Consider the following 22949-nt stretch of genomic DNA (forward strand, 5'->3'; position numbering starts at 1 on the left):
CTTTGAAGGGAAAAATTGGAATTTAAGTAATTTAACTACATAACCAAAGGGGTTGGCAAACTATTTTCTATAAAGGGTTAGAAAGTAAACATTTTAGGTTTTGTGGGCCACAGACAACTTCTGCTGTGTATTCCTTTTCTTTTCTTTTCCTTTAAAACAACTCTTTAAATGATAAAAACCATTCTTAGCTCACAGGCTGGACAAAATTAGGTAATAGGCTGGATTTTGCCCATTGGTGTTGTTTATTAAACCCTGAACTCGCCAAACAAAATTCAACAATCTTCAAAAGAAGATAACAAAATTCAAATCATCAAGGATGTCCATCATCCAGTGAAGCATTCCTGGCCATGCCAAGAAGTAGTAAAATAGAATTTAAGTCCACAAGTAAAATCATTAAATAGAAACAGGTCTAGAAATGATGGCATTAGCAAAGATTTAAAAACTGTTACTATAACTGTGTTGAAGTATTTAAAGGAAACCATGAAAATAGAAATAGAACATGTGTGTGATCAATATATATTTCACACACTGATGTTTCTCCTTCTCTTTCTGTCTCTTGTACCCTCACTCTAAAAATAAATAAAATATTTAAAAAGGTAAGAGCATATTAGTCACCTGTGATATAATACCAGTCTAATGCATACTTAATTGGAATAATGGGTAAGGAGGCTAAAAATATTTGAAAAAATAATGGCCAAAATTTTACCAAGTTGAGGAAAACTTTAAACCTACAGATTGAAGGAGCTCCATGGATGCTTTAGAGTATCTGAAACAAGGGTTAAAGAACAAAATATCAATAACTTTAAACCTAGTCTTCAAAAATGGCAAATTACCTGGTTCCAAATGGAACTTATTTTTCTTTTACCTTATCGGGTCTTAAGCATCGAAGAATTATTATTTTCTGTAATTCATTTAGCTTCTGATCCATTGGTGCTGGAAATTTAGCATTGTGTGGCTCTTTACTGTCATATATTTCCTGCCATTCATTTATATATTCACAAAAATGTGCCCTAATGGAAAAAAAGATTAATAGTTATTCTTTCATAGGGGAAAATTTAAAGAGAGATTATAGAGGAAGGAGATAAATCAAGACAGCTAAAAAAACATTTAAAAATCACTAGATAACAAATTTATCCATCATTATTCAATACTAAATCAAGTTTAAACAATTACCTGAGCCCTTTGAAGGCAGGAAATTCACTAGCACGACAAATTTCCTCCCAGCTTTTTTCCTGTAACCATGTTGGATCAGGATTTTTCTCAGCAGTCTTAAGACTTACTCCTCCAGTTAAAAGAAACATAAATTCCTGGTAGTCAATCTCTTTCTTTGCCCTGTATTCCCAAAACAAAAACTAGTGTAAATTGTTGATTTAAAAATTTATTAAATTTCTGCTTTTATAGGTTGGATAAAATAAACAGGACTGATTCCAGATCTGTCAAATTGGAAGTGCAGGACAACCTGAAATGTAATAATATCCGTATAATAGAGATACAAGAAGGAGAAGAGGAACAAGGGATAGAGCACCTGTTTGAAAAAGTGATGATGGAAAACTTCCCTAAAGGAAGGAGAGAAAAAGTCACACAAGTCCAGGAAGCACAGAGGGTCCCATTCAAGAGGAACCCAATGAGACCCACTCTAAGACATATCATCATTAAAACAATAAATATCAAAGACAAACAGAGAATCCCAAAGACAGCAAGGGAGAAACAGGTAGTAACATACAAGAGAGCCCTGATATGGCTAGCTGCTGACTTCTCAACAGAAACACTACAAGCCAGAAGGGAATGGCAACAAATATTCCAAGTCATGAAAAGCAAGAGCCTGCAGCTAAGAGTACTCTACCCAAGGCTCTAAATTAAAATGGAAGGTGAAGTAAGGAGTTTCTCAGACAACAGAAGGCTAAAAGAATACATCTCCAACAAACCAGCATTACCAGATAAGCTAAAGAGTGAGAAAGAGAGGATCACCAGTACAAAGGGAAAGATTGAATAAGTACCTAACAATAATAACTTAAAGTGTAAATGGATTAAATGCCCCAATCAAAAGACACAAGATAGCTGAATGGATAAGAAAACATGACCCACACATACACTGCCTACAAGAAACCCACCTAAGACAAAGGACCAACACAGATTGAAGGTAAAGGGATGGAAAAAAATATTCCAAGCAAATGGACAGGAAAAAAAGCAGGGGTAGCAATACTTATATCAGACAAAAGGGATTCCAAAACAAAGGCCATAAAAAGAGACCCAGAGGGACACTTCATAATACTCAAAGGAAGAATCCATCAAGAAGACATAAACATTGTAAACTTATATGAACCTAACATAGGAGCACCCCAATATATATGGAAAATCTTGGAGGACTTCAAGAAAGATATAGACAGCAACACACTGGTAGTAGGGGATTTTAACACCCCACTGTCAACAATGGACAGATCTTCCAAACAAAACATCACCAAGGATATTGTGGAACTGAACAACGCATTAGATCAAATGGACTTAACTGCCATATATAGAACCTTTCATCCCAAAGAAGAAAATACACATTCTTTTCAAATGCACATGGAACATTTTCAAAGACAGACCACATGACAGGACACAAAACAAGTCTCAACAAATTCAAGAAACCTGAAATCACAACAAGAATTTTCTCAGATCACAAGGGCTTGAAACTAGAAACCAACCTCAAGGAAACAACTCAAAAACATTCAGACTCATGGAGACTGAATAGCATGTTTTTACACAATGAATGGGTCAATAATGAGATCAAAGAAGAAACCAAAAATTTCTGGAAACAAATTAAAATGAACACACAACAGTCCAAAACACACAACAGCGAATGCAGTCCTAGGGTTCATAGAAATTCAGGCCTACCTAAAAAAGATAGAAACATTTCAAATAAATGACCTACCCCTCCAGCTTCAAGAACTGGAGAAACAACAAAAAACAAAGCCCAGAGTCTGAAGAAGAAAGGAAATAATCTAGATCAGAGAAGAACTGAATGACAAAGAGACTAAAAGAACAATTCAAAGGATCAACCAATCCAGGAGTTGGTTCTTTGAAAAGATAAACAAAATCAACAAGGCTTTAAGCAGACTCATCAAGAAAAAAAGGGAGAGGACCCAAATAAATAAGATCAGAAATGAAAGAGGAGAAGTAACAACCGATACCACAGAAATGCAAAGGACTACAAGAAATTACTATGAACCACTATATGCCAAGACATTTGCAAACCTTGAAGAAATGGACAAATCTCTAGAAAAATATAACCTTCCAACACCGAATGAAGAAGCAGCAGAAAGCCTGAACAGACTGATAACAGCTGGGGAAATTGAAGCAGTAATCAAGAAACTCCTGGCACACAAAAGCCCTGGACTGGACATTTTCACAGGAGAATTTTACAGAACATTTAAGGAACAGCTAACCCCTGTCTTCAGACTCTTCCAAAAAATTCAAGGAGAGGGAAGACTCCCAAACTCTTTTTATGAGGTCAACATCATCCTAATTCCAAAACCAGATAAAGACACAACCAAGAAAGAAAACTATAGGCCAACATCGCTGATGAACATAGATGCTAAAATCCTCACAAAATATTGGCAAACAGCATTCAGCAATACATCAAAAAGGTCGTCCACCATGATCAAGTGGGATTCATCCCAGGGATGCAAGGATGGTTCAATATTCACAAATCAATAAACGTAATCTATCACATAAACAAAAAGAAAGACAGAAACCACATGATCCTATCAATGTTGAAAAAGCATTTGCTAAGGTACAGCATCCATTTATGATAAGAACACTCAGCACAGTGGGAATAAAGCGGGCATACTTCAACATCATAAAGGCCATTTATGAAAAAGATACAGCCAACCTCATACTCAATGGGCAAAAACCAAACACTTTCCCACTTAGATCAGGAACAAGACAAGGATGTCTGCTTTCACCTCTTCTATTCAACATAGTATTAAAAGTCCTAGCCACAGAGATCAGACAAGAAAATGAAATGAAAGACATCCAGATTGGAAAGGAGGAAGTAAAACTATCATTCTTTGCAAATGACATGATAGTGTACATAGAAAGCTCTGTAGACTCCACCAAAAAACTACTCGACCTAATAAGTGATTTTGGCAAAACAGCAGGACGCAAAGTCAATATTCAGAAATTGAAGACGTTTTTGTATACCAAAAATGAAATATCAGAAGCAGAAATCAAGAAAAAAAATCCCATTTGCTATAGCAACAAGAAAAATAAAGTACCTAGGAATAAATTTAATCAAAGATGTAAAAGACCTGTATGCAGAAAACTATACAACATTGAAGAAAGAAATTAAGGAAGACACAAATAAAGGGAAGCATATACTGTGTTCATGGATTGGAAGAATTAACATCATCAAAATGTCCATGCTGCCCAAAGCAATTTATAGATTCAATGCAATCCCTATTAAAATACCAATGATGTATTTCACAGATATAGGACAAACATTTTAAAAATTTATATGGAACCATAAATGACCCCAAATAGCTGCAGCAATTTTGAGAAAGAAGAACGAAGTAAGAGGAATCACAATACCTGACATCAAACTATATTACGAGGCCACTGTAATCAAAACAGTCTGGTACTGGCATAAGAACAGACACATAGATCAATGGAAAAGAACAGAGAGCCCAGAAATGAAACCATGTCTTCATTGTAAATTAATATGAGACAAGGGTGCAGAAGCAGAAAGTGGAATAAAAATAGCCTCTTCAACAAATGGTGCGGGAGAGCTGGACAGCTACATGCAAAAAATTGAATTCGACCACCAACTTACATCATACACAAAAATAACTCAGGACGGATAAAATACTTAAATATACCTTGCAACACCATAAAAGTCCTAGAGGAGAACATAGGCCTGAAACTCTCAGATATCCCATGCAGCAATATTTTTTACCAATATATGACCCCAGATCAAGGGACATAAAAGAAAAAATGAACCAATAGGACTTCATCAAAATAAGAAGCTTCTGCACAGCTAAAGAAGACATCAGGAAAATGAAAAGGGAACCAACTGTATGGGAAAATATATTTGCCAATGATACCTCAGACAGGGTTTTGATCTCCAAAATATATGAAGTACTCACACGACTTCATTCCAGGAAGGAAACAATCCAATTAAAAAATGGGCACAGGACCTGAACAGACACTTCTCCAAAGAGGGCATGCACAGGGCCCAGAGATATATGAAAGGATGCTCAATATCACTAGCCATCAGAGAAATGCAAATTAAAACCACAATGAGATACCACTTCACACCGGCAAGAATGGCCATCATAAATAAATCAACAAACGACAGGTGCTGGTCAGGTTGTGGAGAAAAGGGAACCCTAGTACACTGTTGGTGGAAATGCAGACTAGTGCAGCCACTGTGGAAAACAGTTTGGAATTTCCTCAAAAAGCTAAAAATGGAACTGCCTTTTGACCCAGCGAATCCATTGCTGGGAGTATATCCTAAGAATCCCAAAACACCAATTCAAAAGAACCTATGCACCCCAATGTTCATAGCAGCACAATTTACAACAGCCAAGTGCTGGAAGCAACCTAAGTGCCCATCAGTAAATGAGTGGACCAAAAAACCATGGTCCATTTACACAATGGAATACTACACAGCAGAAAGAAAGAAAGAAAGAAAGAGCTACTACCCTTCGCAACAGCATGCATGGAACTGGAGAGCATTAAGCATGCATGGAACTGGAGAGCATTATGCTAAGTGAAATAAGCCGGGCAGTGAAAGACAAATACCATATGATCTCACCTATAAGTGGAACTTAATCTGCAAAGCAAGCAGGCAAGGAAAATATGACCAGCAACATTGAAAGAAAGAAAAAACCGACAGGGACAGGAGAGAGGGAGGGAGAAGGGTAGGAGGAAGGAGAAGGGAAAGGGTCAGATCAAGGAACAGGTATGAAGGACACATGGATGAAGCCAAGATGGGGAAGGATTGAAGGGGGGAGGTGGGTGGGACAGGGGAAAATGGTGGTGGATAAAGGGAGACAAATGTATGTGAAAATTTTTTTAAAAGAAATAAATAATTTTTAAAAATGCCAGCCACTTATTTTGTATATATAGACAAACTGATTCTAAAGTTTACTTTATATGGAGAGGCAAAAACCCAGAATAACCAACACAATAGTGAAGGGGAAGAACAAAGAGGACTGACACTATGTGATTTCAAGACTCACTATATAAGACTGGGAGAAAATAATTACAAAAGACATATCTGGTAAAAGACTGGCAATCCAACTCAACAATAAAAAATAAACAACCAAACTGGTTAAAATACAGACAAAAGACCTAACAAGACCTCACCAAAGAAAGTATAAAGATGGCAAATAAACATATGAAAAGATTCTCAACATCATATGTCATTAGAAAAATGAAAATTAAAACAAGATAACAGTAGACATCTATTAGAATGGTCAAAATTGAGAACATTGACAAGACCCAGTGCTAGTAAGAATATGGAGCAACAGGAACTCATTTTTTTTTGCTGGTGGAATGCAAAATGATATGAGCTAGTTTGGAAGACAAGGTCTTACAAAACTTAACATACTCTTAACACTTGATCCAATAGTCATATTCTTTGGTATTTCATCAAATGAGTTGAAAAGTTATGTGTACACAAAAACCTGTACACAAATATTTGTAGCAGTTTTGTTCATAATTTCCAAAACTTGAAGAAAGCAAGGATTCCTTCAGTAGATGAACAGATAAATAAACTGTGATACATCTATACAATCCAATATTCTCCAGTGCTAAAAAAAAAGTAAGCTATCAGGCCATAAAAAGATATGGAAAGACCTTAAATACATATTATTAAGTGAAAGAAGCCCATCTGAAAAAACTTTCTTTCTTGACTTGGGTGATAGTGTTACAAAGATTTTTGCTTTGTAAGAATTTATTGACCTGTTCATGAATATTTTGTAAACTTTCCTGTGTAATCTAAATTTAAAAAATCAAATAAACAAAAACACCAATACTATTGTATGGAAATATACAAGTAAAGTCATGAATTAAACAGAGTAAACACCTTTATTAATTAGATATTCCAGGCAGGTTTTTAAAATAAATAAAGTAGGAAAAAGCAAGTAACTTACAAAAGAAGATTGGCACATAATAAAAAGGAAAACAACAGTTTGTCCTTCTCAAATAGTGACCGACATATATTACAGTATAAGTTGTATGTGAAGTGGTCATTCAAATATCGCAGGCGCTTTTCCAAGATTTTGGACTTGTTACTAAAAGGTCAAAAAAAGGAAAATATATTTAGTCAAATAAAACTAAGAGAAAAGTAAGTAAAATATAAATTAACATGTAATTGGTTTTTATTTTATCAAAGTACTTACTGTTGAAAATATGAAACCATACACACACACAAATGAGTGCACGTAAAACTGGTGAAGGCTGAATAAGCTATCTGGATTGTACCAAGTGAATTTCCTGGCTGTGAAATTATACTGCAATTATGCAAATATTACCATTGGAGAAACAAGGTGAAGGGTATAAGGGACCTCCTCGTAGAGCTTGTATGTGTGTACAATTTCTTACAAATCTTTATGTAAAAAACAGGGTATAATTCTATGAGAAAATGAAATATGGTTTACATTATCTATTTTCAAAATTTTAAATTTCATATTGTACTCCAAAATGACTGAAAACAATAAGTTAATTAAAAAACACCTATCAAATGTTTATTAGCCTGAGGATCTATGCTGGTAATGGAACTGTATGAGACAAAGAATTATAAAACATTTACTTGTCCCAAAGAAGCCTAAAATCTAGGTTAAAATCTATACATTAAAAACTATATATGAAAAATTAGAAAACATATAAACAAATGTGGTTACTTCTTGGTTGGGTTTTAACTATTTTCTTCTTTATTCTCATGTTTAAAAAATTTTGCAATTGGCATATATTGCTTTCATTGTTTTTAGTTTAATATTTTCAGTAATATTAATAGGAATATAAGATAATACACCCTTTCTGGAAAAATTCAGCAATTGCTTTAAAAAAATAAACAAGCAACTACCACATAACTCAGAAAGTGCATCCCTAGGCATTTGTCTTACAGAAATGAAAACTTAGGTTCACACAAAACCTGTACATACATGTTTACAGCAGTTTTATTTCTAATAGCCCAATATTGGAAATAACCCAAATGTCCTTCAATAGTTGAATGATTAAACAATCTGTAGCACATCAACATCATGAAATACTTTTCAGCAATAAAGAGGAGCAAAGTACTGATGCATGCAACAACTTGAATAAATTCTCAAAGAATTATGCTGGGTGAAAAAAGACAATCCCTCCAAATTATATGTTGTATGACTTCATTTATATAATGTTCTAAAAATGACAAAATTATAGAAATGAAAAACAGATTAGTGGTTGCAAAGGGTTAAGAAGAGTGTGGGGATGGGAGGGAAAAGGGTATGACTATAAAAGGGAAACATGGGGATCCTTGTGGGGATGGAAGTTTCATACGTTTTGACCATACAGTTTTTTTGTGTGTGTACAACTTCAATATCAATATCAATATACTGGTTGTGATATTGTACTATAGGTTTTCAATATGTCACCATTGGGGAAACTGGGTAAAAAGTATACAGGATCAATGTATTGTTTCTTATAATTGCATGTGAGTCTGCATTTACCTCAAACTTAAACATGTAATTTTAAAAAATAACACTTGTGTCCATGGAAATGGGATGGACAGGTGGGGGTAGTGACACTTCTTTGAACACATCTTTTAGTACAGGATTTATTTTGGAATTAAATTAATGGTTTATGTGCTGAAAGTATAATAAAATTAAAGTCAACAACAACAAAAATAAAATCAACATGAATGAGGAAAACACTCTGAAGTGAAATACAAAAATAAACACATGGACCTAATCATATTTCACATGAATATTACCATATTGAAGAGTGAAACAACTAACCCAAGTAACTTCAAAAAATTTTTTTTACTAGTGAGAGACAGAAACACTGATTTGTTGTTCTATTTATTTGTGCATTCATTTGTTGCTTCCCATATGTGCCCTAACTGGGGATTGAATTCACAACCTTGGCATATAGGGATGATGCTCTAACCAACTGAGCTACCCAGCCAGGGCTCAAGTAACTTTTGAATACATTTTTTGTGTGCATGTCTAAAACCAAAAAGACTGTAAGTTTCTGTGTGGACATATGCATTAAATTCTCTTCAGTATACACCCAAGAACTGCTGGATTTGTTGGAATTATTGGATCATATGGTAAATTTATGTTTAATATTTTGAGGAACTTCCAGAATGTTTCCAAAGTGACTGCACTATTTTACAATATCACTAACTGTGTATGAGGGTTCTGATGACTCTGCATCCTCATCAACATTTGTCATTAACATTTACGTCAGTTTCTCAACCTGAATTTCTTCCATCAGGTGGGTTATATAAATTCAAATTCCAAATTTCAACTGGGAAAGCTCAGGCATTCAATCACTCAGGAGACTGTTCTACAAAGAGCCCATGTAGAACACACATGGTAGGCTCAAATTATTTATTTGTTTGTTTACTGTTGCTTTATGATGACTTAATAAGAAGTTATTTATTTTCTAAAAGTATAAAAACACATATAAAAAGGGACTGAATATTGACTAGAATTAAGATGTAATATCACTGTAACAAACATCCCTGTGGGGAAGACCACTGTAGAGAAAGTATTGTTCCTAAATCATTAATAATCTTACTTACCAGTTGGCCCCTTGAACCATGTCTTTAAAAGAGAGCAGAAAAATTGACTAAAGCAAATCCCTCTATATCTAAATTCGTTCTTTCACCTTTCAATATTTTAAGTGTTCTATAATGAATATTATGTATTACACAAGTAATAAGAAAGAAGATATATATTTTTTATTTAATGAAAAGGATAGTGAAAATCCAACCTAGAGAGTATGAATGAAGCTGAGAAAGTTTACCTGTCATGAATAGAGTTGATATAAAGGTTCACAAACCAGGTGAGAGAGTACTGGTACATGGGATCAATGTTAGCCAGGTCTGCAATGCTAAAGAATAATATGGATGAATGTTTAGCAATGGGTCTATAGCCTTCTCGAGACTCTGCTATTTTCAGTTCTGTTTTTTCTGCAATCTGGAAGAGAAAAATCAAGATTAAGAAATAGAAAATGTGCTTTAATTATATATTTCTCATATAATGAATTTTATATTTAAAAAAATACCCACCTAACTCAATGACAAAATTATAGAAGCATAGTTTAAAAGAAAGGTTTTTATTAAGCTAAAAGCTAGGAAAGAACAAAGGAAGGAAAGGAGGGAGGGAGGGAGGAAACAGCTATGGAGGGAGGGAAGAGGAAGACTAGAGGTTTACACATTAAAGTTGTCATTACTCACCAACTCTCTGTCTTATTTGAGAAACACTAGAGTTATCAATCTTTGCTTATTTTTTGCCTGAATCTTACATGTATCTATTATAGTCACTCACCATCTTTTATTTCAATAGGTTCAAGATAGAGAGGGAGAGGGAGAATGAGAGAGAGGGAAAGAGAGAGAGAGGGGGAGAGAGAGAGAGAGAGAGAGAGAGAACGCGCACGCACAAGTATGCACATCTGTATGTTTAGGATGTCAACGTATGTACCAGGACCCAGCACAAAGTTTGGCAGCGTAGGTGTCATTAATGTTAGTTGGCTGATGGTCTTATACATTAAACATTAAAAATATCTTTTTTTCTGGAGGTGGAAGAGTATATAGAGGAATAAATGATGACAAAAGAAAAAAAGAAAAAAGATAACCTATGCTAAAACAAAAAAACATAATAAATAAGAATACATTTTTTTCAACTAGCTTCTGATATATTTAACTTTTCTAGACTAATAGGGGTGTAAATATTCAACTACAAAAGAAAAATAATTCTCCAAGATAACAACTCTTCAACTGACAATTGAATCTGATAATTTAATATTCTACAGGAAAAATGTGTAGAGTGCTTTTCCAACCCATTTTCCCTTCTTTGGAAATGCTAGCCACAGATTATGCTGAATAAGTGTGTCTATGCAGTCATGTTTATATTGAATGATCCCATTTAAAGCTGACACAGTTAGGCAGTAGGAATAGAACCAGACCCAAGATAAGCTAATCAGTTTTCTCCCCCAAATTTGCACCCTTTAAAAGCTTCAGAAAATGAAGTTCGCTGGTACTGAGCATCAGTGCTAAAAGGTAATGGGAACAGAGTTCATTTCTATGGGCCAGAAAAATGTAGAAGAAACAGGCACAAAAGTTTTATAGAAGAATTTGGTCTTCAATTGGAGTAGAGAACAGGGCAAAACAACCTTCGAGAGAGGGGAAGAGAAAGAGAGCATAGAAACATAACTCTTTCCATTTATTCCTTATGCTTGTATATACTTTGTTGTAGTTGGGAAAATAAAATATGCCCTGTATCTTTTTATTTGAGCTAATTTAAGTGGGTTCCTGTTTCTTGCAAACAAAGTTTTCCTAAAACTATGCAGTATTAACAACAACTAAAAGTAAGTTTTAAACCTCAATCTTGACTATAGCAAAGTAAAACAAAGCTATTAACAATGGAAATTAATGACATTTTACATAAGAAAGCATAATCTTAGTATTCTCATTTATACCTTCTGATTTTTAAGCCTTAATTTTTTTCATCTATCAGGGGACCTAGCCAGAAAGACATTGATTCATTAAATTTCTTTCTCTTTGTAAGATAAAACACTAGAACAAATAAATATATTTCCTCCCCTCTTTGAGTTTTAATAGGAAATAAACTGATAAATTCCTCCTATCCTTTTTCCCCTTTGAAAAACAGTGTCACAAGGTGACAATGAGCAGTTGGTTTTGCTCTGATGGACAGGGATGGAAGGAAGACATTATCTCATGGTCCCCAGACGGGGGACTGCCATAGGGTATTACTCTAAGACACTACTCTTTTGGCTCTTCTGAAATAAAAACAAACAAACAAAACTCCCAAAACAACAATAAAGAAAAACAACACACCTGAACAGAAAGTCATTACTATCACATTCACAAAACTAAACCCATCCCAAGGGAAGGTATTTACGCCGTCTAAAGGTCCTTTACTTCAGAACTGGGGTACACATGGTGGGGAGCAGCAGAAGGATGCTGAGCAATTAGTGTAATTTCTATTTAGGTTTTAAAAATTTTTTAAATTATCCTAATATTAAGTTGTGCTTAATACATTGGATGGGCCAAGGAAGATCAAAAGTTCTGAAAATCAGTAAAGTTAGCCTGCAGCAGCCATTCTGTAATAGCATTTAATTCTGTGAGCTTGGGCTTTGACTACTCTTTCTGGGCCCTAGTTTTCTCAACTATGAATTGCAAAAGATAACTGGTAGCTAAGCCCTCTTCCACTTATAATATTGTAGGATTTTGTTAAAATATATATAATTTTAAAATACCATTTGGCTGAGATAGATGAATTTGAAATAAATGTATTATTGGCTATGGACCACTTGTCTTCCTTCACCTGCCACCCCTAAATCTCATACCTCTCACCCTGACCAACAAATGACTAGCCAATGTCATAAAAAACATCTTTATTAGTTCCTACAACCACTTAATGTCCAATTAACCAGAAATTACAATTAGCTCCAAGCATCTTAAGCTTCAACCAACAGAGATAAGTCTAATTCTCAAATTCAGTTTTTAGGTGAGAGCCAATTAAATTTGGATAAACCTGACTAGTTTGCCTCACCTATGTAATAATTAAAAAATATTTTTAAAACTTCCATTCTAAATTTATTTCTCTGCATAAGGTACCATACAGATCAGACCATGTTTTGAATAATTCAGCAGTAAGATATTTATCCTCTTGTGAGTTTAACATTAGCTTCTATGTTTTGGTAATTTATTAATTTTCTTTTCTAGTAAGCTTAGTATACATACACAGCATTTTCTTAAGGCACTGGGAACACATTGGAATCTTAAGAATCAAAAGATTTCTAGGATTCTTGTTTTACCTGCTGTTTCTTTGTTATCTCATTGGACATCATTTTGGCGGAGTCTAAGACTTTAATTGCACTTTCATCTTCTAAAATGTTCCCTTCTGATGATGATAATGTTTCCAAAATATTTTTCTCTATATCTTTTAGCTGTTTCTTATTAGCTGCAGACTGAAGAATAAGAACATTTCGTTCCTCTTCCAATTCTGGTCTAAAAGATAAAAACATTTAGTCTAAATTTATAGTATTTTATCTAAATTTATATTTAAATAGTAGATATCACAATATCATAGACATTGGAATAATTTTGTAGATATGTAACACAAACTAAAGTGATTAATCTCTTTATCTTAACCTAAGGAAAAATTACTTCCATTCAAATAATAATTTGAGAAATTCAAGCAAAAAGGCATTAATTGTATATGTGCAAAATGTGGCAATAACATGTACTGTGGTAAGTCTAAGAATATATTAAGCTTATTCATATGGCTTGGCCGGTTATGTTATGTGAGGATAAGGACTGGAGAAGAAACTCAGAGTATGAAACTTCTTATTCATTTCTTAACTTTGTCATATTCAGCCTCATTTTCATTGTTTCTTCTACAATAGCAGACATAGAAAGGATGACTTGTTGTGTTAGTAACTCTTCAAGTAAAAGACAAAATTGGCACTAACAAAGATGGTATGAAACTTTAAAATAACTTAATTCACTGTTATAGAATGTTATGACATGGTTCTCTCTTGGATACTATGCATGTGAGACTGACATATTGGAAATAACAAAAGTACCTCATGGTTTCATATTTTCACTTACAATTTGATTTCATGTAATAGACTACTTGATAATGTTAAATTAAGCTTCAAGTGGAATTAAAGTTTTCTTTCAGGAAGCAATCCTTTATCAGTAGCCCTTCCAGGAATACTTTTTCTCATTTAAAAAAATAAAACATGCTAGTAATGAAAAATACATAAATTATGGAGAAAATGATAATAATTACCCATAATCTTAGCACCTGGGAGGATGATCACTGTTAACATCCTGCTGTATTCCTTCCCAATCTTTTTTTGTATATATGCATTTGACCACTTTTGTATTCATGCAAAATACTACCCCTCCTGTACGTAGTTTAGTATCCTGCTTTTTTGTTCTTATCTTAAGTATTTTCTTATGAACATCCTTTATATGTCTTTGAACACATTTCTGATTTTGTCCATATCATAAATTCCCAGGGGTAAAATTTTTTTGGCTGAAGCAATCAGATATAAGTCCGAAACTATAGCCTATCACCTGGATCTACTACACATATTAAAAGACCAATATAACATAGTTAACATAACTTACGTGTTATAGAATAGTTATTTTAAAACATATTATTTAATTTCTAATAACAATATAAAATTTGACAAGGTTTCAAAGTAATCACATTAATGAAAGTATTAATGGCCTACAAATATTCCTCTGTAGGTTATCTGGAAGCATCTGAGAAAATACATACCTCTCCTTTGCAACAACAATACCTAATAACTGATCTTCAAGTCCTTCTGGAGTTATCATGAAATTGAGCAAAGACAGTTTTGTAGCTAGCTCTGGCATATAATGTGGATTTCTCAGTTTTGTGGTGATATAAAACTTGAAATCAAAGGAATACTCAATAATGACCTCACCAAGTCTGATGCAATCAATACCACCTATATTTTGGAAAACAAATGCATAGTAAGTAAGCCAAATGTGAATAGCAACTCCCCCTATGTAAAGACTTTTCCCAGGTTACACAAAATTGAAAGTAGAATACAGATGTGACAAAAGTCAGAGGCACAGAGACAAGTAAGCAGTTATACGGCAGGACTCATTCATTCTGGGGTAGTTTAAGATAGTTTTCTCTGGTTGTGGAGTCTTCTAAATCAAGATTCCTTTTGCTCTTACTTCCTCTATCCATTTTGAATCATGATTATTCCAAAGTTATTTGTATATGACCAAAGTTCTGAAAAGTATTAGCGTTTGGAAGAGATGAAATTTTTATAAGCAGAAAAATATGAGGTGGACAATGTTTACCGAAAGTCAACTTTGGCCCACATTAACCACTGCTATTCATAATAATGGACTTTGTGTAAACCATGGCCACATGATACAGCAGTTTCAGGCTAGCTTCAACTTCTTTATGTTCTCCATTGAACCACAGTCTAGATAACAGTGCTTAAGGCAATGAAGGGAGGGCAACGTTCATTCTTGGTACTTGCACTAAATCTTCTTTCACACATAAAAGTGACACAGAAGGTTTGAGTTATTAACTTTATTATTAAATTTATATAGCAGTTTTTCTGCCTCAAAGATAAGTCTCAAAGATAGTCCAATCGCCTTTCAGCTCCACAACTAATATTAATTGATTTCTACCTTGTTTAAAAGTTTGTCTAAGTAGTAAAGGCTCCAAAGATGGATCCAGTTCTTCACCAACATTTTCTAACAGAAGCGGATTTCCAAATTGAATACAGTTCTCCAGTGTTCTCATATAATCTGAATCTGATAGTTTAATAACACTAAGCTGATTTTCTTTTTCAGAGTTTTTGATCCACTTATTGGCTTGACCTTGGGGGTCAATCATTAAAGGCCTAGAATATAATAAGAGAAATACTTAAGGAAATAAATATTCATATTTCTTTAAAATTATATAATTCAAATAATAAACATCACCATCAATTTGTAAAAATACAGCATGTTTCACATATATTATCAGGATTAATCTCTACAAAAGTACTATAAGAAAAGAGTGAAAAAGGAATTTTGTTTTCATTTATTTTTTAAATGAAGAAATGCAGTCTCACAGAGTACTTTGCACGATGTTCCATGGTTACAAAATTAGTTCAATGTCAGAAGTAGGATCCTGTGATCCTGTAAGCTGTGTCCTTTCCAATATAACACACTGTCTTCAAGGTAATTTTTTTTAACCCTCACCTGAGGATATGCTTCTTGATTTTATAGAGAGGAGAAGGGAGGGAGAGAGAGGAGAGAAACATAAATGTGAGAGAGAAACATCTATTGGTTGCCTCTTGCAAATGGCCCAACTGGGGACCAAACCCACAACCAAGGTATATGCTCTGACTGGGAACTGTACCCACAACCTTTCATTTACTGCATAATGCTCCAACCAACTGAGTTACACCAGCCAGGGCTCAAGGTAATTTTAATACATGATATCTGTTAACATAATATAAAAAGTTACATTTATTTGTTAAAAATTTAAAGTAAGAGATCTACTAGCCTTAGGTTATCAGTAGAGTCATGAACTAAGTTCCTAAGTTTAGTCTGGTATAAATTTAAGATCTATTTAGGATTTTTTTCTATGTAAGCATGGTAAAAACTTAATGTTTGAGAACATATGATTCATGGTTTCAAATATTCATAATATGTTGTGCTTTCTTTTTCTTCAGTGATAATGCTGCCCTAGGTTTCTTTTGGATTCAATACAGTGCATTAAATTATCTTTAAAAAATATTAGCATAGAAAGGGGAGTTTTCATCCCATGTCACATTCTCTTTCTGTTTCAACTGCTTCTAGGGATAAAATCTCCTTTCCCTTTTCCTATAAATAAGCTCTTTAATCAACTGCTCCCAGATAACTCTGTTCTTTTATTTTCTTTCCTTTCCAAAAGACGAAACAATACAATACTAGTTCCCTGGATGTTTTCTTTCTCAGGTCAAATTGTATTGAAATCCTACTGAAAGCAAAAAGAGGTTCAGACACTAGTCAAAATTTACTTTTGCTATCACAGTAAACAGTGGAAATGTGTACTGGAAATGAAAAAATTATTTTACACACAACTGCTTAAGTTGCCTAGTAATTAACTAGATGCATCATGTGCTATTTAAAGAGACTGTTTTTTCTCTTTTTCATATGCTTATTATTGGAAAAACACAGTATTTGTTCATTCCCTTACAAAAAGTAAAAATTTCTGTAAATTAACATTTCAATTTACAGAAATTGAAATGTTAATTGTATTTAACTTTTACAATTACAATTGTAATTGTAATTAAATGTAAATAGTATTGACTAGTACAGCTAGTCAATACTCTTGGTAATGCGTAAATCAATGTTCTTAGTATTGCCATAGAGATTCTTTCTTATTCTAAAAGAACTTCAACTCCCATTTGATACAATCTTTCATAAGTATGACAAATATAATTGGAAAATTGAGTTGTTGTGTCTAGCAGAGAGATAAGAGCAGGCCATGGTATTTATATTCCAAGTGTCCTTATTGTAGGTATGAAAATAATTCTAGTCTATATTTGAGATCTTTGTACAGTCTGAAGAGAAAAGCATTGTCAATCTATGCTTCTGACAGAGGTAGTAATTTGGGGGAAAACAAAGATTTACTGTTAACTAGCCAGGCTGATGTGCTAATAAACAATAATAAAGCAGGATACTATTTTCATCATGGTTAAAAAGCAAGCAAGTCAGAATTTGAAATACAGACAGTAAATGAGGTATTTGAAGATAGTAATTATAAAAACTGATATTTATTGAGCACTTACAGTCTAAGCACTTTCTCACAATATTTGTATGAGGTAGAAATTATAATCTTTACAAATGAGGCACCTGAGGCATTGAGAGATCAACTAATTACCAAAACCTCAGGATAGAAAGTCATAGAGGAAAATCCAGATATCCTGATACCAGTGTCTGCATTGCTCTCAACCACTGCACAATACTATAAATAGAAAAACCTCTAGAAATTATGAGCAAGCAGAACAAGGATTGATTAATTATAAACTATGGTTCTAGAAACACAACTAGCTAAATAATCTAAAAAACCTCCAGTCACCTAGTTTAGTTTATCCACTAGTAGTTAAAATATGACATTTTAAAAATACATAGGTGACATGCATTTAAGAGATATATACACACACAATAGAAGCATCCAGTAAAATACAGTGGCCAGAAACACAGACTAAACTGAATTCCAGAACAGTAAGCGTGTGAGCTGAAATGGTAGCCAGCCTTGTGGAGAGTGTCAGTTCCAATAATCTAGGGGCTCCTTGAATCCATATGTACAAAAAGCTGGAACTGGGCCCCTGTAGTAAGCTTAAACCCACAGAAGGCTTAGTGAAAGCATAAAGAGAAAAAAAAAATTCAACTCTCTGCATTAGGAGACAAGAATGAAGTATTTTGATTCCTGTCTTACTTCCAACTGGGAAAAAGTCCCCTGAGAATCTATAACCATGGGTCTACATTTCACAGAGGAACAGGGTGCAAGTTTAAACTATCTGTGTAACCAAGGAAACTCAAAGCTTGGAAATGAAAATGTATTGGGCAGAACTTATGTCTGGGAATCCTAGAAGAGGTAAAGGCAAACACACACATTGTAGCTGGAGCAAGAGCCAAAGAAAAACTCAACTCCTGGGTGAGGGTTGGAGGGTGTGGAGCAGAAAAACATCTTGGGCTAAAAATATTATACCTTTATCAACCTTTACCAAGTAGAGATCTCTCACTCTAGGAGAAGGGTGGGAAACTCCTTTTGAAGACCAACCGCAGGTGTAAGGCAGAATTAAGCAGTCATAGGAAGAAGGGACAGAAAGGTTGAAAAAGTCCTATCCTGAAGACCTATGTACACAGGGTCTTCCTAAGATTGACTAAGAAACAGAATAACAGAGAACTCCCACTCTGCCCCCCAAAAACCTAACAGAGTACCAAGCAATAGCAATCTATCTCCAGGCTAAGAGCAAAAATAAAGAGAGAGACCCGCTCTGTGTCAGGGATATCCAGGTGCTTACCTTCTTTTGCATCTTTGAATGTGATGAAAAGTAAGGATCTAATTTAATTTTTTTATAATGAAGCCATTTATGGCAGTACATCCTTTCCTCTCTGATTTTTAATGCAACTTTAATGTATCTCATATTCCAAAAGAATATTGGAATTTTCATTATAGTTTAAAAGGTAATGAATGTGATATCCTATTCTACATTTTACTTAACAGAGTAATTAAGAACAAAGATTTGGAAGTTAAATTGCTGGGTTCAATTTCTGACTCCACCATTTAATTAGCTCAGTTAGTTATCTTACTAAATTTCAAATTAGTAAATCACTCTGGGTCTCAGTTTCCTCATCTGTAAAATGGAATAATAATAATAATACCTAACTCATAGGAGTTAGTGTGGATAAAGGGCACTTATAACAGTTGTACCTCATGAATATAAGAGCTCCACAGTATTTATCATAGTATGTTTGAGATACTGTCCCATGAAAAGACTTTTAAAATTAGACAACAACATGATGAAATAGCCATATATAGGAAATTATTTCTCAGATGAGAGTAATTTTCCAAGCTTTTCAAAGTGATATAAATGAAAAGATAACAATAAGAACCATTTGGAATGTTCATATAATTATCATACTATTGATAGCAATTTTAAAAGATATCCATGAAATTGTATAAATTATAGTTATAGCATCTTGAAAATGGGTAGAAATACATAGTTAATATAAATACATTGGATAGCCAATAACTGGAAACAGCTTAAGTGTCCATCAATAGGAGAATCCATAAACGGTGATACAGTCATGCAATGGAATACTATTCAGTAACAAAAAATAGCAGCATTATGGTATGTGGAAGAAACCTTGCACAAAAGAGTATGTACAGAATGATTTGTTTATATGAAGTTCTAGAATAGGCAAAACTAATCTACTGAGGTGGTGACATGGGGCTCTGGATCTGAGGGTCCCTGTTTGGGCCAGCTGAGGAGGGAGCATGGACTCTGATCCCACAGAGCCCGTCCTGGGGTCGTCATGGATGGGGGAAATAAGTCATCCCATACACTTTTCTCTCAGTCTGCCAGGGGAAGGGGTGGCACTTCCCTCTAGTGGAGAAGGCCCTGAGCCCTTACGTCCAAATACTTTTATTGAAAGGATTATCAGTGGGGCTAGGTAAGAGGAATGTACAGGTGATCTCATTATAGCATATGTTAATGTTTACAGAGAATAGATGATGTTTTGAAGAAAACAAATGGCAGGCACACACCAATTTACATGGATCTGAGAAGAAACCAGTAAAAATGAGAGCGTAAACATAAGAGTGCCAAAGGGTTTAGGGCCAGGGTCTGTGAATAATGTAAATTTATTTCCCAGCATGAGCTGGTTATCATAGCTTTTGAGGGAAAAACAAGGCATGCTTTAAAGCATTTATTTCTATGTCTGATTTCCCCCAGGAACTGCCGGATCCAGTTCAGGGCTGTCTCCAGTGTTGTTTCAAACCTGAAGCAGGCAGGGGATTAGAGCCACCAAGAGATAAGGAGACTTCTTCCAGTTAGAATGATGACCTCAGCCATATCAAAGCCGAGGGTTGAGGATCTTTTTGCCCTTTCTCTGTGTCCCCCAAGTTTTTCCCTGATGCCCATTGTGGCTGTGCCTGTCTTAGGTTGCCCCTTCCATCTAGGGGTCTTACCCGTCATTGACTAACCAGCCATCCTCTAGGGCCAAGCAGGGTGATGTGAGAGAGGCAGGGGCTTTGCCTCTGCCAGGGAGACAGGTTTTGTTTCCTCAGTGGTCTATTTTCCCAAGGCCTCCTTGCTTGGCTCTAGCCTTGGAACCCTCTTGCCTGTTGGCAGGGCTTCAATTCCTGAAACCAGATGGGGCGTTTCCCACCAATCTATGGTAGAAAATAATCAGAGTAATAATTTCCTATGGTGAGGGTGGGAATTTACTGAGAAGGGACATAAGAGAAATTCCTGGGAGTCATATGCTCGACAGAGGTTTGTGTTACACAAGTGTATACTTTTATATACACTTTTTAAAGAACTTATGGAATGGTGTTCTAAAATTTTGTGTATTACATGGTATGAAATTTCACCTCAAAAGAAAATAAAAGATTAACAATATTGAACTTTAGTTAATGATATATATAGCTGAAGTATTGGGGAAAGGATATCCATGTCTGCAACTTAGGTTGAAATGCATAAAAAAAGAATGAGTTGATGAATGGATAGAGGGATGGATATATATTTGATAAAGCAGCAAGAATAATAAAATGTTAATGTCAGGATCTAGGTAGCTATATGGGTGCTTACTCTAAAATCCTTTCAACTTTTCTCTATGTTCAAAAACTTTCGAATACAATAATTGAAAAATAAATATACTTTATGTTACTTACCAACGCCTGGAGTTATTAACAATCACTCCATTATCTATGGAGAAAGTATCTTTTGGTAATCCAGCAATATTCCAAGCTCTAATTTTCACTGGATCACCCAGGGTCTTACTCAATGAGAACTCCTCTGAACATGGGATTTTTTTCTCCTATAAGAAATAAGCAAATATCTTGTATTTTCTTTCACCTTGTTGATTGCAATATATTTAAAATTAAAATATTGATTTGTTATTAGATATTATTTGATAACTCTAAGGAACAGAAAAAAAACCTGAATTGAAAGTTGAACTGTCATGGGGATATAAAGCATAGCACAGGGAATATTGTTAATAATATTGTAAGAACTATGTACAATGTCAAGTGGGCACTAGATTTATTGGGGGGATCACTTTGTAAGTTATATAAATGTCTAACCACCATGCTGTACACCTGAAACTGACATAATATTAAATGTCTACTATATTTGAAAAATTTTAAAAAATTTAAGAGAAAGTGAAAAATATATTAGAAAAAGTAAAAAAAGAAAGTTGTACTATGAAATACTTTACTGATCAAACAAGAAAGAAAAAAAAGGAAAAACCTCACATTTCCCTCTTCCCTCTTTTATTTCTTCCCTCTTCTGTCCTTGCTATCATCCTTTCCCCCCAAACACCCCAACTTGTACTTTGAATGTTCTAAAAAGGAACTTATGAAATATAAAATCATTACCTTGCACAACATGCTCCAATTTTCTACACATGTTTGTCGAAAGCCAGAAGTGAAAACACCAAGGTAGGCTATAACTCCTGCTGATACCAAGACATCACCAGTCAAATTTTCATACACTATCTGAAGGTCATCTGCAGCTTGAGACCATCTGTGAGATAAACCAAAGGCAAAATAGCCTCACTAAAGAAAGTGATGGAAGACAATAATTGAAAGGGCAATGAGCTTCTAGTCCAACTTCTATAACAAAAATCATAAAATGTTGGGCCCTTGCTTATCTATAAAATGAGGAGGTTGTGTCTCTTCTATCTCTAACATGTTTTAACATATATCTATGTTGTACAAATGATAATCAACCTTTCATTATTAGAATATTAGGCATTTTATTTTTGCAGGATTTGGCCGTTCAGAATAAACAAAAACGAAAACAAGCTTCTCTTCTCCAGCATTTGTCTAATTATTTTCATCAAGATGATCTGGTCTAGTGGCCCTGCTATTTGGTTCAGTATTAATTGTTGGTCTGTAAACATAGAAACATTTGCAATTTATTACCCAAAATTACATATAAGTTGTACAGAAACTGACATACTATTGCTAGAGTTGACATTTTTCCATTTAATGAAAACTTTACACTAAAAATTATATTCTAAAACTATCTAATCTGCACTACAAAGTCAAAGGCATATTACCTTATCATGCTATTCCTTCAACAAATGTAATTAATAAATGAGATAGCTGGTTGGTTAGTACAAATAAAAAATTAGAATAAAGCTAACTGGCTTTGTTAGATCAAACCAGTTACATCTTCTTTGAAATAAATTTCAATAAAGCGAGACATACTTTACTACCCCCCAACATTTTATTATGAAAAATTTTGAACATATGTGTAAAACTGGAAAGAATTGTACAATATTCACCCACATACTATTTAGATTAAAAATGATCATTTCCCTTACTTGCTTCTCTCTCTCTTTTAAAAAATCATTTGAAAGCAAGTTGTAAACAACATCCTTTGACATTGATATTCTGTTTGAAAAAGACTGGCCAGGTACCTTGTAGAATGTCCCACATTTTCAACAAGCCATTTTA

At 34.2% G+C, this 22949-nt stretch overlaps 1 protein-coding gene across 1 annotated transcript in view; it reads right to left on the reverse strand.

Moving 5' to 3' along the window:
• Window positions 1–22949, reverse strand: part of DNAH12 (dynein axonemal heavy chain 12) — a 230243-nt gene that overhangs the window by 31272 nt on the left and 176022 nt on the right. The window contains exons 53-61 of the mRNA XM_054561819.1: window positions 21864–22011; window positions 21159–21304; window positions 15410–15624; window positions 14514–14706; window positions 13036–13228; window positions 10000–10172; window positions 7140–7280; window positions 1174–1332; window positions 866–1010 (exon numbers count right to left, since the gene is read on the reverse strand). Coding sequence (XP_054417794.1) covers window positions 866–1010; window positions 1174–1332; window positions 7140–7280; window positions 10000–10172; window positions 13036–13228; window positions 14514–14706; window positions 15410–15624; window positions 21159–21304; window positions 21864–22011 — 1513 coding nt within the window. The remainder of the gene's footprint in view (window positions 1–865; window positions 1011–1173; window positions 1333–7139; window positions 7281–9999; window positions 10173–13035; window positions 13229–14513; window positions 14707–15409; window positions 15625–21158; window positions 21305–21863; window positions 22012–22949) is intronic.

Source organism: Pteronotus mesoamericanus, unplaced genomic scaffold (assembly GCF_021234165.1).
Source record: "Pteronotus mesoamericanus isolate MK-2021 breed Mesoamerican mustached bat unplaced genomic scaffold, CSHL_Meso_final scaffold_54, whole genome shotgun sequence".
NCBI classification, from domain to species: Eukaryota; Metazoa; Chordata; class Mammalia; order Chiroptera; family Mormoopidae; genus Pteronotus; species Pteronotus mesoamericanus.